The 18,515-nt window shown below is 35.5% G+C and overlaps 1 protein-coding gene across 2 annotated transcripts in view; it reads right to left on the bottom strand.

Annotated features, from left to right (window-relative positions):
- The window catches only part of LOC131690292 (threonylcarbamoyladenosine tRNA methylthiotransferase), a 187,540-nt gene extending 170,536 nt beyond the window's left edge, over positions 1 to 17,004 (bottom strand). For both annotated transcript variants that reach the window (XM_058975953.1, XM_058975954.1), the window contains exons 1-2: positions 16,930 to 17,004; positions 16,078 to 16,868 (exon numbers count right to left, since the gene is read on the bottom strand). In XM_058975953.1, coding sequence (XP_058831936.1) covers positions 16,078 to 16,852 — 775 coding nt within the window. In that variant the 5' untranslated portion in view covers positions 16,853 to 16,868; positions 16,930 to 17,004. The remainder of the gene's footprint in view (positions 1 to 16,077; positions 16,869 to 16,929) is intronic.
- Positions 17,005 to 18,515: the final 1,511 nt, after the last annotated feature.

Raw genomic sequence — 18,515 nt, 5'->3', positions numbered from 1 at the left:
TTTATCAGCCCTCTGGTGTACGTTATGAGGAAATTGACAAAATCGGTACATATTTTTTCTTTCTTACCCAAAGCTGTTAAAATATTTTTTCTTTAGTCCCTACTAAATATGGTCACATTATCCTTTCTGATTATTTAGTAGGAATTCCCTAAAGGCAGTTTTCCTGCGCAAAATTTAAAAAAATGTTTTTGTTTTTGCATATTTTGTATATTTATGATAAAAACAGTGCTCGAAAGGATTTACTCGGATTTGACTTGGTCCGTCTGCTAAAGTCTATCAAACGCCTTTTCATTAGGCTGACAAAGTCGGGAGCAAATTGGGGTTTGATACAATTGGGTTTTCACTGTATTGATTATTCATATAACGCATCACATATTCTCTCTAAATAATATAAATTCATTATTTGAAAAAGAAATCTCGCCGATCCTTAGGGGAACCCGGGGCTATTCGGACTTCCTAATCAAATCTATAGCTATAAAAATTGATTTGTACCACTCCATGGCAGCGCTAGGCGACGATTTGCAAAACTCTACGTTTTTACATCCTTTTACGATGCAGGATTAATTCGGACCTCCCTAGGAGGCAATTCAGACCATCATTTTTTAATTTTTTTGTAATGGAATCATGTTTACTTATGATATCGTTATTGGAGAAACTCCTTAAGAAGCAAAAAGAATGTGTTAAAAAGTTGTTACCGATTTGAGCATTGTGCATTATCTTTGCTGTGGCGTGGCAATCGGGTGCGCCGACGCGAGCCGCTGAAGCTTCGTACGCTCATGTAGTATAAAAGTGGTGAGCGTTTTGAAAATATCTGCGTTTTCACCCAAAACAAAAATCATTCCATAATATAGGAACCTTGAGCTTTCCATAACACTTGTTATTTTTTAACTTTTATTTGTTAGTTTAATCACGATTTTGCCATTAATTTTTGTTTTGAGCATAGCAAAAAAAAATGAAACACATTTCTATTCTATTCTAACTCTTACACAGCCAGTATTGAAAAGCATCCTGGAAAACACTGCAGTTAATCTTTAGTGTTTTTCTTGTCAACATTAATATTTGAAGCATATTAAAATATGTGGCAAATATTAAAACGGCCAGGCCTACTGTGCAGAGTTGGGTTTGAAGATGTTTCTATATTATACGGCAATTGAATTATTCATTTAATGAACAATTCAACCAACGAATCGTTTTGAAACTTGAAGAAACGAGGACAACCGTACCGACCGTTTCAGATTATAGAGGGTTAGGATAAAACGTTGGGAGTGACTTGGCTAAGAAGGTTAATGTCACTCCTTTGGTCCTTTGGGGTGGGACAGAGGTATTTACACCCTGCCCTGGCTAATAAGCCTAGGTTATAGCGCCTTTATTCGCTCTAAGCTGGCGTAAACGATTATTGTCAAAAAAGGGCAAATCAAAGCATCACGAACTAATCAATTTAGACCGCCATTATGGCACGTAAAAAGCTGAATAAGATAGCTATAAAATCTCCTTAGTTTAATTTAAATAAAAAAAATCAATATGTAATCCCCTAGCTTTAAGTAGTTTAAAATGTAAAACAAAACAAAATTGGCACCATTAAGCTAACGTAAACGTGCCTTGTCAAATAAACGAATTGATTAAAAAAAATGAATTCTCACCTCTTCTTAGGATTCAGTTTATCTGCAGTTGGTTTATTTGAGACTGTCGTAAAGCATTCTAATGCGACCGTGATGAAAAATGCACAGCGTAACATTTTCTCAATCCGGAGCATAGCAAAAAAAATGAAACACGTATCTCTTTACTAAAAAAACTGTAGAATGTAAAAACTAATGTTCCAGAATGGCGCTTCCACGAATATCTACGACAGTCAAAAAATCTTACCATTTTCTGATGGGGTTTTCGATTGATTGACACCGCTGTAGTGGATTGCACTGGTTTTGCACTTTCTAGCAGAAGTGTCAATGGAACATACCCAGTTTTCTGCACTTCTGCTAGAAAGTGCAAAAACGGTGCAGTTTCAGTGCACTCCAGTACACCGGTGTCAATCAATCGAAAACCCCATGAGAAATCGAGGGGGACTGAACCATCCCCACGTTCTTAATGGCACCGGGTTCCTTTATGCATTATATTTTCTACAAACGCCTTATACAAGATTTCGGATCGAAAAGCGTGATGGCGAGCGCACGATGGCCTTTGCACTTAGCGGGGAGGCAGGTGTAAATGTGGCATCAGAGTTCATAAACGGTTTGTCTATGCGCCGGTTAATGCCACTAATGCCGAAGGTCCAATGCTTCTACCGCTTCGTGTATCACCCGGACGCGCCAAAATTCTGCTCTTGTACGTAAATGATAAGTACCTATATGACGAACGCTTTTCATTCCCGTATTTTTACCAAAGTGATAAAAAAAATGTTTGCTTCATCCCGTGTAGTAAGGCGTGAAGCACCATGCCTCATTCTCATTATAAACTAACGATAATGAAGCATTCGTCGTATACCAGTTCAACGTGCAAGTGTACTCATGAAGAGTGTCATCGGACAGCGCAGATTCGATGCAAGAGAGACTTAACTTTTCAGTTTTGAGAATGTTTATTTCGTCAAGCATCTGTTTTGGGGAAGGCATGAGTTTCCTCTCGCCGGGAGGGTAAGTTCATTCCAGTACTCAGCTGTCTCACGTTTAGCTGTTTGCGTCAGGCATAGGTTCTCATTTACTCATGAGAATTAGTGCAAGGGGAAAATCGCTATATTCGCTCATTTGAAGCTTCACAATCCAAGGCCTGGTTCTATGTCGATGACTTTCTGCATGGGGCGCCGTCTGTAGAATCTGTAATTCAGTTGCGAGATGAAATGTGTGAATTACTACATAAAGGTGGATTTCGACTGCGCAAGTGGTGCTCCAATTTCAAGGAAGTCTTACAAGATATACCTCCAGAGTTGCGCACTACTCAAAGCGAGCTCAAACTCGATCCAGATGAATCCATAAAAACGCCCTGCATTCTATGGGAGCCGGCACTTGATGTCTACAGACTCGTAGTAAACGTGAAACAGATCGGCGAGGGACCAACAACCAAGCGAAACATTTTGTCTACAATTGCACAGTTGTATGATCCGTTACGGATAATTTCTCCAGTCACCATAACCGCGAAAATTTTAATGCAGCAGTTATGGCTACTCTCCCAGGATGCGATGAAGAAGTCCCATCGAATCTAAAACTGAAATCGGAACAGTACACCTCGCAACTATCAAGGAACATTCTCCGGGAACCGGAATCAGCCAAGGTAGTGGACAGGTCTGAAAAAGAGGTAGGAATCGACGACGGACGTGACCTTGCTATTACCATACCGAACATTGCCTAATGACGTCAAATAAAAATAAAAGCCTAGCGAGCTTGTTAATACAAGATATTCGCGTTTAAAAGTGAACCAAATCAAGTTTCTCATTGAGCATTGCATGAAAATGTATAACCTCACTTTTCTGACAGCTCAGAGAGCTTGTTTACATGGACTTAGAAAAATTTTGGTTTCACCCAGTACAAGAAACTCGGTTCGAATTCTAACACCATGTAAACAAGCTTGCTGAACTGTCATTTTTTCGAGCATTTTTTCTCATATGACGTCATCTTGCAATGTCCCATACTGTGGTCGAATAAAAAAATTCCAAGTCTATGTAAACAAGCTCTGCGAACTGTCAAAAAAGTGAGGTTAAACATTTTCATCCAATGCTCTACAGCGAGAGGTTCATTTTAGTTTGTTTACATTGCTAACGACTTTTTTTTCCGGCGATTCACCACTTCATTTACCGCGTTTTTTACCGAACTTAAGTGAAAATATTCAAAGCAGTGCTGTCCAAACGCACATTTTAAGTCCCACCATTCTTGCTGAGGTGAAAAAAATATTCAACATTCTTGCATATTTAAAATTTTTAAAAATCATTAAAAAATCAAGATAGCTAATAAAAATCTCATTTTTACGGAAATGTTCTTATAAATGTAGAATCTTTCTATTAAAAATAAAAAAACAGGTGTTAGGTTGGACGAGAAAGGTCTACTTGATAGTGAACCAGAGTCATCGAGGGGTCTCAATTGAATGGTACATGAAATAGTCGTGACCATTCTAACTTTATTTTATCTTTGGTTGGACCATTGTAATTCTCTTAATGTCAAAATCTCATGTTAAATTCATTTTGACAATCAAACTGACAACGATTAGATATGTGAACAGATGCATTTACACTACTAGCGTCTCATTTGGAGAGTTTTTGACGTCTGTCAATCGGTCCGACTAGCGAATCAAATTCGTTAGTTGGATAGCAGCTGTGACCCAACCAGCGAATCACGACTGCAGCATTTGCTGGTATTTAAACGAGTTCAAGTAGTTTGATTCCATCCCGCATATTTCGTTACCATTTCTGTACGATAACCGCAATGGTATATGTAGCTGGCCGGGCTACGTCGTTTATAGGATTAACTCAATCTTCAATACCCTCGGAAGTGACGTTGTATAATCGCTTAGAACGTGGAGATTCGACTGAGTTAATTGTGATATTACGGCTTTTCGGATTGTCACAACACGCACCTGCGTTCGGCTTTTCGGATTCAAACACTTGATTTCGGTCGGACACAACACGCTTGTCACTCTTTGGTCTACGGACCACAAAACGACTCGCACCTTGTCCTCTTAGAATTGGACTATCTACTACGTATATTCAAAAAATAAGATTTATATGCAAATTTTCTTAATGACTAACAAGGTTTGTTTTATAATAGAGAGAGACAAAATCCCTAGCTTTCCAGATCTATGTATGACGCGGCAATTACAAAGTTTATTTAGGTGACCTATGCCGATTAGTTCTGTTTATTTCGTTTTCTTCCCGCAGTCTAGACGGTACCTCAAAATTGGCTAAGTAAGAAAGTGCAAACAATTATGTTCTTATACCTGATCTTTTCTGCGGTTGCCTACGATAAAAAGTGCAAACAACTATGCTCCTAGGCCTAACCAATGTTGTTTAGTTACAAGAATGGAATCAAAGGAAAACTAGAAATGCATTATCGTTTGAATTTTATGATTCTAAGGGCGCGGCAAGTAATCTTATCTCCGTAGGGTTATATTTGAAATCAAATATGTAGGCTATCGCGTATGCATGTTACTCGATTGTCTGTGTTGTTATATATTGTTACTGTACATGTTAAATAATTTTAAGTAACAGTCTGCATGGAAGAATTATCCAAAGACGAAGAAATAAATAAATAAACATGTCTGGGTATCGTTATGTTTTCTACCCCCTTTATTGAGATTAGCCATGATGTAATCTTTCTGGAATTATGTCGTCCCAATTTAGAGTAGCCTTATGTAATTCTTGGAGCAAAATTTTTCCTCGAATAGTCACGTTCGAAATTTTTTTTAACAGTTAAAATTTGCATTATTGGTTTCCATTTGTACAGGTACATTTACATGAAATTGGTCTTTCAAGTGATGCAGATATAATTTTCTCGTCAACTTTGTTAATTCTTGTGTATTTTGTTTGTTTTTGATTATGAAGTTTTTCATATATGCTAAGAACGAACGACATAACTTCTCTCCAAGTTGGACAGCGCTGCTTATTGATTATATCGATTTAAATTGAATTGAAGGTTTCGCTAATTCCACTTAATTTTCATTCATCTTACCTATAGATATACGCGATAGCCTACATATTTAATTTCAAATATAACCCTACGGAGATAAGATTACTTGCCGCGCCCTTAGAATCATAAAATTCAAACGATAATGCATTTCTAGTTTTCCTTTGATTCCATTCTTGTAACTAAACAACATTGGTTAGTAATGTTTCAAAGATTTTCTTCCATTTAATTCCACTATGTTTTTATAGTTAGATGCACTTGCACTTCACTATTTAACAGATACCGGTATTTCGATTACTACTTGCAATCTTCTTCAGTGTTTGTATCAGTCTATAGGAAATTACGGGATTGTAAAGTCGTTTTATCTAGGGAAGCGGGTAGGCTGTGGTCGGTGGGTCCTTGACTTTCGAAATATATAGGAAACCTACAAATACTGAGAGAATTATACCAAATACTTCAAACCATTCACATCAGTAGTAGTAAAAATTACCAGCTAAAATCAATACTTGGATCCACAAAGGATCCGATAGAAACACTGAGCAAATCGGGGATATACAAAATATCATGTTCACATTGTGATAAAGTTTATATTGAACAAACCAGGAGAACATTAGAAATTCGATTCAAAGAGCATATTGCGGAAATAGCAAAAGCTTCTAGAGAATCTGCTAAAGATTTACCATTCCACTTCAAATCCAAGGTAGCGGAACACGCTTTTTTCAGAAAAACATAACTTAACTATAGAAGATATTAAAATTCAGCGTCAAGTCTCTAATCCTTGGAAATTAGACGTAGCTGAAAGCCTGGAAATTTTCAAACATTCGTCTCCTTTCTTATTAAATCGAGACCAAGGTAACGGATATTCATGGCTCTTCGAAATTTTACCTACATGCAAAAAACGGTCAGCTTCATGCACCTAGGCACCCACCGACCACAGCCTACCCGCTTCTCTAGATAAAACGACTTTACAATCCCGTAATTTCCTATAGACTGATACAAACACTGAAGAAGATTACAAGTAGTAATCGAAATACCGGTATCTGTTAAATAGTGAAGTGCAAGTGCATCTAACTATAAAAACATAGTGGAATTAAATGGAAGAAAATCTTTGAAACATTACGTACATTCCACTAAGACCTCCGTTCGCGTATATATGAAACATTGGTTAGGCCTAGGAGCATAATTGTTTGCACTTTTTATCGTAGGCAACCGCAGAAAAGATCAGGTATAAGAACATAATTGTTTGCACTTTCTTATTTAGCCAATTTTGAGGTACCGTCTAGACCGCGGGAAGATAAAGAAATAAACAGAACTAATCGGCATAGGTCTCCTAAATAAACTTTGTAATTGCCGCGTCATACATAGATCTGGAACGCTAGGGATTTTGTCTCTCTCTATTATATGAACAAACCTTGTTAGTCATTAAGAAAATTTGCATATGAATCTTATTTTTTGAATATACGTAGTACATAGTCCAATTCTGCGAGTCCTCCGAATCTCCACGTTCTAAGCGATTATACAACGTCACTTCCGAGGGTATTTCAGATTGAGTTAATCCTATAATCGACGTAGCCCGGTCAGCTACACATACCATTGCGGTTATTGTACAGAAATGGTAACGAAATATGGATGGAATCAAACTACTTGAACTCGTTTAAATACCAGCAAATGATACAGTCGTGATTCGCTGGTTGGGTCACAGCTGCTATCCAACTAACGAATTTGATTCGCTAGTCGGACCGATTGACAGATGTCAAAAACTCTCCAAAGGAGACGCTAGTAGTGTAAATGCATCTGTTCACATCTCTAATCGTTGTCAGTTTGATTGTCAAAATGAATTTAACATGATATTTTGACATTAAGAGACTTACAATGGTCCAACCAAAGATAAACTAAAGTTAGAATGGTCACGACTATTTCATGTACCATTCAATTGAGACCCCTCGATGACTCTGGTTCACTGTCAAGTAGACCTTTCTCGTCCGACCTAACACCTGTTTTTTTATTTTTAATCGAAAGATTACACATTTATAAGAACATTTCCATAAAAATGAGATTTTTAGGAGCTATCATGATTATTTAATGACTTTTTTTTAAATTTGAAATAGGTAAGAATGTTTTCTTCCCGCAGTCTAGACGGTACCTCAAAATTGGCTAAGTAAGAAAGTGCAAACAATTATGTTCTTATACCTGATCTTTTCTGCGGTTGCCTACGATAAAAAGTGCAAACAACTATGCTCCTAGGCCTAACCAATGTTGTTTAGTTACAAGAATGGAATCAAAGGAAAACTAGAAATGCATTATCGTTTGAATTTTATGATTCTAAGGGCGCGGCAAGTAATCTTATCTCCGTAGGGTTATATTTGAAATCAAATATGTAGGCTATCGCGTATGCATGTTACTCGATTGTCTGTGTTGTTATATATTGTTACTGTACATGTTAAATAATTTTAAGTAACAGTCTGCATGGAAGAATTATCCAAAGACGAAGAAATAAATAAATAAACATGTCTGGGTATCGTTATGTTTTCTACCCCCTTTATTGAGATTAGCCATGATGTAATCTTTCTGGAATTATGTCGTCCCAATTTAGAGTAGCCTTATGTAATTCTTGGAGCAAAATTTTTCCTCGAATAGTCACGTTCGAAATTTTTTTTAACAGTTAAAATTTGCATTATTGGTTTCCATTTGTACAGGTACATTTACATGAAATTGGTCTTTCAAGTGATGCAGATATAATTTTCTCGTCAACTTTGTTAATTCTTGTGTATTTTGTTTGTTTTTGATTATGAAGTTTTTCATATATGCTAAGAACGAACGACATAACTTCTCTCCAAGTTGGACAGCGCTGCTTATTGATTATATCGATTTAAATTGAATTGAAGGTTTCGCTAATTCCACTTAATTTTCATTCATCTTACCTATAGATATACGCGATAGCCTACATATTTAATTTCAAATATAACCCTACGGAGATAAGATTACTTGCCGCGCCCTTAGAATCATAAAATTCAAACGATAATGCATTTCTAGTTTTCCTTTGATTCCATTCTTGTAACTAAACAACATTGGTTAGTAATGTTTCAAAGATTTTCTTCCATTTAATTCCACTATGTTTTTATAGTTAGATGCACTTGCACTTCACTATTTAACAGATACCGGTATTTCGATTACTACTTGCAATCTTCTTCAGTGTTTGTATCAGTCTATAGGAAATTACGGGATTGTAAAGTCGTTTTATCTAGGGAAGCGGGTAGGCTGTGGTCGGTGGGTCCTTGACTTTCGAAATATATAGGAAACCTACAAATAATGAGAGAATTATACCAAATACTTCAAACCATTCACATCAGTAGTAGTAAAAATTACCAGCTAAAATCAATACTTGGATCCACAAAGGATCCGATAGAAACACTGAGCAAATCGGGGATATACAAAATATCATGTTCACATTGTGATAAAGTTTATATTGAACAAACCAGGAGAACATTAGAAATTCGATTCAAAGAGCATATTGCGGAAATAGCAAAAGCTTCTAGAGAATCTGCTAAAGATTTACCATTCCACTTCAAATCCAAGGTAGCGGAACACGCTTTTTTCAGAAAAACATAACTTAACTATAGAAGATATTAAAATTCAGCGTCAAGTCTCTAATCCTTGGAAATTAGACGTAGCTGAAAGCCTGGAAATTTTCAAACATTCGTCTCCTTTCTTATTAAATCGAGACCAAGGTAACGGATATTCATGGCTCTTCGAAATTTTACCTACATGCAAAAAACGGTCAGCTTCATGCACCTAGGCACCCACCGACCACAGCCTACCCGCTTCTCTAGATAAAACGACTTTACAATCCCGTAATTTCCTATAGACTGATACAAACACTGAAGAAGATTACAAGTAGTAATCGAAATACCGGTATCTGTTAAATAGTGAAGTGCAAGTGCATCTAACTATAAAAACATAGTGGAATTAAATGGAAGAAAATCTTTGAAACATTACGTACATTCCACTAAGACCTCCGTTCGCGTATATATGAAACATTGGTTAGGCCTAGGAGCATAATTGTTTGCACTTTTTATCGTAGGCAACCGCAGAAAAGATCAGGTATAAGAACATAATTGTTTGCACTTTCTTATTTAGCCAATTTTGAGGTACCGTCTAGACCGCGGGAAGATAAAGAAATAAACAGAACTAATCGGCATAGGTCTCCTAAATAAACTTTGTAATTGCCGCGTCATACATAGATCTGGAACGCTAGGGATTTTGTCTCTCTCTATTATATGAACAAACCTTGTTAGTCATTAAGAAAATTTGCATATGAATCTTATTTTTTGAATATACGTAGTACATAGTCCAATTCTGCGAGTCCTCCGAATCTCCACGTTCTAAGCGATTATACAACGTCACTTCCGAGGGTATTTCAGATTGAGTTAATCCTATAATCGACGTAGCCCGGCCAGCTACACATACCATTGCGGTTATTGTACAGAAATGGTAACGAAATATGGATGGAATCAAACTACTTGAACTCGTTTAAATACCAGCAAATGATACAGTCGTGATTCGCTGGTTGGGTCACAGCTGCTATCCAACTAACGAATTTGATTCGCTAGTCGGACCGATTGACAGATGTCAAAAACTCTCCAAAGGAGACGCTAGTAGTGTAAATGCATCTGTTCACATCTCTAATCGTTGTCAGTTTGATTGTCAAAATGAATTTAACATGATATTTTGACATTAAGAGACTTACAATGGTCCAACCAAAGATAAACTAAAGTTAGAATGGTCACGACTATTTCATGTACCATTCAATTGAGACCCCTCGATGACTCTGGTTCACTGTCAAGTAGACCTTTCTCGTCCGACCTAACACCTGTTTTTTTATTTTTAATCGAAAGATTACACATTTATAAGAACATTTCCATAAAAATGAGATTTTTAGGAGCTATCATGATTATTTAATGACTTTTTTTTAAATTTGAAATAGGTAAGAATGTTGAATATTTTTTTCACCTCAGCAAGAATGGTGGGACTTAAAATGTGCGTTTGTGCAGCACTGCTTTGAATATTTTCACTTAAGTTCTTGAAAACGCAGTAAATGAAGTGGTGAATCGCAGTACAAAATTCATTAGCAATGTAAACAAACTAAAATGAACCTCTCGCTGTAGCAATGCGGTATATATAGGCGTGGCTGAACACACGGTTTGCTAGTGTTGGCAACCAAAAATATGAAGCTTCTAGAGAATCTGCTAATGATTTACCATTCCACTTCAAATCCAAGGTAGCGGAACACGCTTTTTCAGAAAAACATAACTTAACTATAGAAGATATTAAAATTCAGCGTCAAGTCTCTAATCCTTGGAAATTAGACGTAGCTGAAAGCCTGGAAATTTTCAAACATTCGTCTCCTTTCTTATTAAATCGAGACCAAGGTAACGGATATTCATGCCTCTTCGAAATTTTACCTACATGCAAAAAACGGTCAGCTTCATGCACCTAGGTACCGACCGACCACAGCCTACCCGCTTCTCTAGATAAAACGACTTTACAATCCCGTAATTTCCTATAGACTGATACAAACACTGAAGAAGATTACAAGTAGTAATCGAAATACCGGTATCTGTTAAATAGTGAAGTGCAAGTGCATCTAACTATAAAAACATAGTGGAATTAAATGGAAGAAAATCTTTGAAACATTACGTACATTCCACTAAGACCTCCGTTCGCGTATATATGAAACATTGGTTAGGCCTAGGAGCATAATTGTTTGCACTTTTTATCGTAGGCAACCGCAGAAAAGATCAGGTATAAGAACATAATTGTTTGCACTTTCTTATTTAGCCAATTTTGAGGTACCGTCTAGACCGCGGGAAGATAAAGAAATAAACAGAACTAATCGGCATAGGTCTCCTAAATAAACTTTGTAATTGCCGCGTCCTACATAGATCTGGAACGCTAGGGATTTTGTCTCTCTCTATTATATGAACAAACCTTGTTAGTCATTAAGAAAATTTGCATATGAATCTTATTTTTTGAATATACGTAGTACATAGTCCAATTCTGCGAGTCCTCCGAATCTCCACGTTCTAAGCGATTATACAACGTCACTTCCGAGGGTATTTCAGATTGAGTTAATCCTATAATCGACGTAGCCCGGCCAGCTACACATACCATTGCAGTTATTGTACAGAAATGGTAACGAAATATGGATGGAATCAAACTACTTGAACTCGTTTAAATACCAGCAAATGATACAGTCGTGATTCGCTGGTTGGGTCACAGCTGCTATCCAACTAACGAATTTGATTCGCTAGTCGGACCGATTGACAGATGTCAAAAACTCTCCAAAGGAGACGCTAGTAGTGTAAATGCATCTGTTCCAGGGTTGTTAATCGATAATTAATCGTCATCGTCGATAACGTTAACCACCCGTCAACGTCATCGGAAACTCCGTTAACGATAATTTATCGTCGGATTCATCGTAATCGTCGATAATTCATCGGTGGTTATCGCGATACATTTTGCGTTACTTTCCCGTTTATTGGAGTTGAAGTTGATGCGGTTAACTTTCAATTGTTTTGAAATAAATAACTATTGGAGGACATGTTGTTGGCAGTTGAAAATCAATAGTTTTGGACATTTTCTATGCACAGGGGGGTCCGACGATGTGTCAAAATGGAATTTTTGTCAACTTTTCGGGAGTTTTATATTGAAAGGAAAGTTATTGGCAGTTGACAATCAATAGTTTTGGACATTTTCAATACACAGGGGGTTCGACGATGTGACGATTTTATATTGAAGGGCAGGTTGTTGGCGGTTGAAAATCGATAGTTTTGGACATTTTCAATTCACAGGAGGATCCACCAGTGCACAGTGTTTCCAAAGTGGCAAAAAGGCGAAAGAAATTCTTTGAACCACGAAAAACATTTTTAATGCTATAGTGTCTTCAGCAAAGTTTATTTATATTTTATTGCATTTAAAAAGTATTAGTTGGGTGATTAATCCCTCTAAAGCTGAGCAGCAAGTTTTTGTTTGGTCATTCATGAAAATAAAAAAAACTTTCTTTGGCAAATTTCTTGAGAATATCTTAAGTATTAACTTCGCTGAAGAGACTATGTGCCTATCTGTCGATTTTAAATTACATTTGTGGAGATTTCTTTGATAGACCCCTGAAAATTGCTTTTAAAAAATACTTTTCCTGGTAATTTTGTAGAATTTCAAAATGTTCCAGGATTTTGTTCAGCATAAGAATAGAAGCATACAGAATTTTTGTAATGTAAGTTTATTTGTATCTCTTACAACTTAGAAGTTATCGAATGTTTTAGTGCCTAAAAAGCAATATTTTGGTATGGAAGCCGCAGATTTCCGCAGACGAATACCAATACGAATCTGTAAAACAAACACTATCAAAATCGTTTGGTGGGCTCTAGCCTACGTTCAAGTCAAGTTCGAGTAAATTCCTTCTTTAGTATATTTTTCTTATCTTAGAGATGCAAAATATACAAAAATAATAATACTGTACTGTAAGACCTCCTTAAGAGAAATTTTTACTAAATGATCAGAACAGGTTAAGAGGCTTTGTCGAGGGACTAAAGAAGAATATTTTAACCGCTCCGATTTATTAAAAAGAAAGAAAAAATATGTTAGTCCAGGTGTTTGCGTTTTGACTTCGTCTCTTTGGAACCAGAAAAAATATGTGCCGATTTTGCCAATGTCATCGATTTATCAGCCTAAAATTCCCCAAAGGGGCTGATAAAAACGGGTCTTCACTGTATTCAAAAAACGACTAAAACTCTATTATGAGGCCGTTCATAAATTACACTACATATTTAAGGGTAAAACAAGGAAGAATGAAGCATCTTGTTACATAGTGTAGAGAAGAAAGAGGGGGCTAAAAGCTTCCTAACTAGAAAAGGTAATTAAACATTGGAAATATGTATGTATTTTCTCTTTTTTAAAATCCGAAATCTTCTAGTTAAAATTTAAATTATAATAAAATCAGTTAATCACCACACCACTAAAATGTATAGTGTAATTTGTGAATGGCCTAATAATAGAAGTTTTTTCAATACACTACAATTTTGCGTGTACTTTCCCGAAAAGTTTAAATAATTTCATTTTGACGCATCGTTGGGCCCCGCTGTGCATAGAAAATGTCCAAAACTATTGATTTTCAACTGCCAACAACATGTCCTTCAATAGGTATTTATTTCTAAACAATTGAAAGTTAACCGGACCAACTTCAACTCCAATAAATGAGAAAATAACGCAAAATGTATCGCGATAACCGATGAACCGACGATGACGATGAAAACGACGATACAATTATCGACGATGACGATGAAGGCGACGATACATTATCGTTAACGGAGTTTCCGATGACGATACATTATCGTTAACGAGTAACGCCGATAAATTATCGTGAAAAATGTATCGTATTAACAACCCTCTGTTCACATCTCTAATCGTTGTCAGTTTGATTGTCAAAATGAATTTAACATGATATTTTGACATTAAGGCTGTGAACCATTTGGTGAAATTTTTAACTTTTAGTTAAAATCTGACACTTCGAAAGTTATTTGCAAAATAACCCTACTCTGGAGCATGGTTAAAATTGACAGAGCGATAGTTAAATTTGACAGCTCGATGGTTAAAATTTTTCCCATGATGCAGAATAAAAAGGTGGAAACATTTTCTGTACCTAATTGAGGTTGTCAATATTTTTCAATATAAAATTAAGGGATGAAAATGGAAACGATAACGTGTTGTGTTAAGATTTGTTTGAGTTATTTCAGGATGTGTATGTTTACTTTTCGTGGCTATGACTGTCATACTTAATGTAATAAGAAAAAAACTAATTTTAAAATATCGACAAATGTTCACACCTCTACCAATTTGTGGTCATCGCAGCTGTCAATTCTAAATAACTATCCATATGTCAACTTTTGAAATGGTCCATACTCTACCATTAGGGGAAGAAGCAAAAACTAAAGAAACTGAATTCATCTTCAAAACAGGTAAGCTCAACGGGTATCCAGAGCAAACCATCCAATCAATAATTAATAAAAAATCTAGAATACTTCATAAGCAAAACCTCACAACCTTAACTCCAACAACTGAAAATTTGAAAAGGATAGCAGTAGATTTTAATCAGAATACAGCTTATCCACTTAGGAAAAAATTAAAAAAGTTTGGTGTAGATCTAGTTTTCAGTAGTAAAAATTACCAGCTAAAATCAATACTTGGATCCACAAAGGATCCGATAGAAACACTGAGCAAATCGGGGATATACAAAATATCATGTTCACATTGTGATAAAGTTTATATTGGACAAACCAGGAGAACATTAGAAATTCGATTCAAAGAGCATATTGCGGAAATAGCAAAAGCTTCTAGAGAATCTGCTAAAGATTTACCATTCCACTTCAAATCCAAGGAATGTCAATCCATGTCAACTTTTGAAATGGATCGCTCTCTCGGTTAAATTTTTCCATTCAAGAGAAAATAACTCTCGAACTGTCAAATTTTAACTAAAAGTTAAAGAAAATCGCCAAATGGTTCACAGCCTAAGAGACTTACAATGGTCCAACCAAAGATAAACTAAAGTTAGAATGGTCACGACTATTTCATGTACCATTCAAATGAGACCCCTCGATGACTCTGGTTCACTGTCAAGTAGACCTTTCTCGTCCGACCTAACAACTGTTTTTTTATTTTTAATCGAAAGATTACACATTTATAAGAACATTTCCATAAAAATGAGATTTTTAGGAGCTATCATGATTATTTAATGACTTTTTTTTAAATTTGAAATAGGTAAGAATGTTGAATATTTTTTTCACCTCAGCAAGAATGGTGGGACTTAAAATGTGCGTTTGTGCAGCACTGCTTTGAATATTTTCACTTAAGTTCTTGAAAACGCAGTAAATGAAGTGGTGAATCGCAGTACAAAATTCATTAGCAATGTAAACAAACTAAAATGAACCTCTCGCTGTAGCAATGCGGTATATATAGACGTGGCAGAACACACGGTTTGCTAGTGTTGGCAACCAAAAATATGTAAACAATCCAGAAGCACAACGGGTCGACGTCATAGAGGTCACACGATTCAATGGGAGCGGATATATATATATATATATATATATATGTATATATATATATATATATATATATATATATATATATATATATATATATATATATATATATATATATATATATATATATATATATATATATATATATATATATATATATATATATATATATATATATATATATATATATATATATATATATATATATATATATATATATATATATATATATATATATATATATATATATATATATATATATATATATATATATATATATATATATATATATATATATATATATATATATATATATATATATATATAAATATATATATATACTCTTTGGCTCTCTGTTACATTTCTAGGTATTTTGAACTCACCGGTATCCTCCGATGTTAACCAGATCTCACACACTCCCTCAGTAAAAACATGAGCCGCTCTTCTGACTATCTCCTCGGGCAGATAGCTAACGAGATCTGCGCGGGCAAACTTAGTTTTGCAGTAAGTACACGCGTTTAAACAACCTGAGTTGATTGGTATTATCTCAATCAATGGGTTTTTTCTCACTTTCGGCAATGATAAATTTGGTCCAGCCACTTTTTTCCCATTTATCTTCTTTGTTTGCAACAGCCGCACAGAATGGCCTTTCAGCGTTTCTTCCACAACTTCTGCCACGCGATCTATCTGATGAACGCCGACAATGCTGAGTTCTTGGAGATATTCAGATTTTGGTGCTGCTTGAGGCACACAACCAGCCAGAACTACATGTTTACCCAAATGTGCAGCTGTCTGAATGTCATTACGAAATGTGTCTTCCGAAGGGTTTTTAACTGTGCAGCTGTTAAGCAACCACAAGTCCGCTTCTGCCTTATCCTGCGTTATGCAGTAACCATATGATTCGAGTTGTCCTGCCATGTATTCACTATCCGAATTATTATGAGCACAACCCCATGTTTTCAAGAAAACCTTTTGAGTTTCTGGTATAACATTTTCCAGTATGCTCTTCTCGTGTGCCGTTGATATGCAAGATTTTGCATCTATGGCTTTCGTTATACGCCGTGCCCTCACTGTGACATTTTTTCTGTTGACATAGCGTTCATTCGGCGTGATGTCTTGTGATTGTATCAAATCTTCAATATCTTCGATAAACTCCATATGTGATAGAGTGTGTCTGAAACGGTAGTCGACTAGTAATTAAAGGCTAATCAAATCAAAGAAATTAAACTAAATACCAGCGAATAAACCGAATGCTGTTACTTCTGTATTTTTTATTGCGAGTCGTTTGACGTCTAATGACTTACACGCTCATCCATAACAACTCAAATTTGAGTAGCCAGCCACTCAATTTCATTAAAAGTGCACATAGTCAAAAATTGAGTTTTCCTCGTTCACTCAGTTTTGAGTTTGGGCAGAGAAGAGAAGGGCCACTCGAAATCAAAACTTCTCACAATTCTTTTTAAAATCACTAGCGGCACGTGGTGTCGAAGCCCTGCAAAATACACTGTTAATCAACACATTAGTTAAAAATTATACGAGGTTACTGGTATAAATTGTCTAGCAAATTCATCCCCGATAATCCGACAAGTGGTCAGAATATGTTCTTCCAAATAAAAATTGTCATGCAATAATTAACCCATCTTTCAAACATTGACTGCGTTTTTGGGTTACAAACGGATATTTTACTTTAAATATTTTAACTTTAAAATTTAAACTTCCGTGACCTGATTCAAAGTCTGTACTAACAGGTTATCGTGCTCAATAAAATTACAAATTACAATTACAATTAACCCAGGTAACCACTAAGCATGCTGAATGCGTCTTAACGGCTACTTGATAAGCACTTAAGTCGTTTTAAATGCTATTTAAAAGTCGCTTTTGGCAAAATATACGGCTACATTATTGCTGTGCTATGAAAATGCTATTTTACTACTGTTGTGTATTCAGAATGCTGCTTACTGGCAAGAAGTTTTTAAACAGTTTTTCAAATGCTGATTAACAACAGTTATGCATAACGAATGCCAGCATACTGCAAGAAGCATCCGGAATGCAAATTTTACGCTACTTTACTGCATACACTAATGCTTGTTGGTTACCTGGGAACCTATCCTTTTCCATCGAAAAACGAAAGTTTTAATGTAGAAGTTTGTAAGCATATATTTACGTTTAAATATCGAAACTTTTAACTGCATAGTTCATTCTTAGTGCACTGACCAAGAAAGATTTTCAATGTATATCTTCCCAAGGGTTATTGTATGTCCTTTCTTTTGAGAACCACCACATAAGGATATTAAATTTAAACACAAACAGCATTTTGATAGCCAACCATTTTCCTTTTCCAGGATTCGATATAAGTTTTTTGGTCCTAATAAAAGTAGAGGAAATTAGTTTTTAATTATTTTCAATCTTTAATATTAAAGGCTGCTTTGTATAAATTCTCATGAGTACATTTTCAAGGATTTAACTTCGCATTTCAATTTTTAGAAAATGCCACCAAGGTCTGTAAACCATGATAGGCTCGAAAACCTGTGACCTGTGTTTCGTTGGTCACAATAAATCCGTGGTCACTGGGCCAGCTTAATATTGACCCCTAGAAATTTTGTTATATTTGTAAATATTGTCAGTAAATGTCTAAATGTGAAATAAATGTCATAGCTTCCATGTTTACATGTTTGAAGGATGTTTATTTCATGTTTAGTAGTCTTCGGTTGGTGCCCGTCAGTATTCATTTATTTATTTATTTATTTATTTATTTATTTATTTATTTATTTATTTGCTTGTTATTTATTTATTTATTTTCTTGTTATTTATATATTTATTT

Source organism: Topomyia yanbarensis, chromosome 3 (genome assembly GCF_030247195.1).
Source record: "Topomyia yanbarensis strain Yona2022 chromosome 3, ASM3024719v1, whole genome shotgun sequence".
NCBI lineage: Eukaryota > Metazoa > Arthropoda > Insecta > Diptera > Culicidae > Topomyia > Topomyia yanbarensis.
This window is presented reverse-complemented; position numbering and strand designations above follow the sequence as displayed.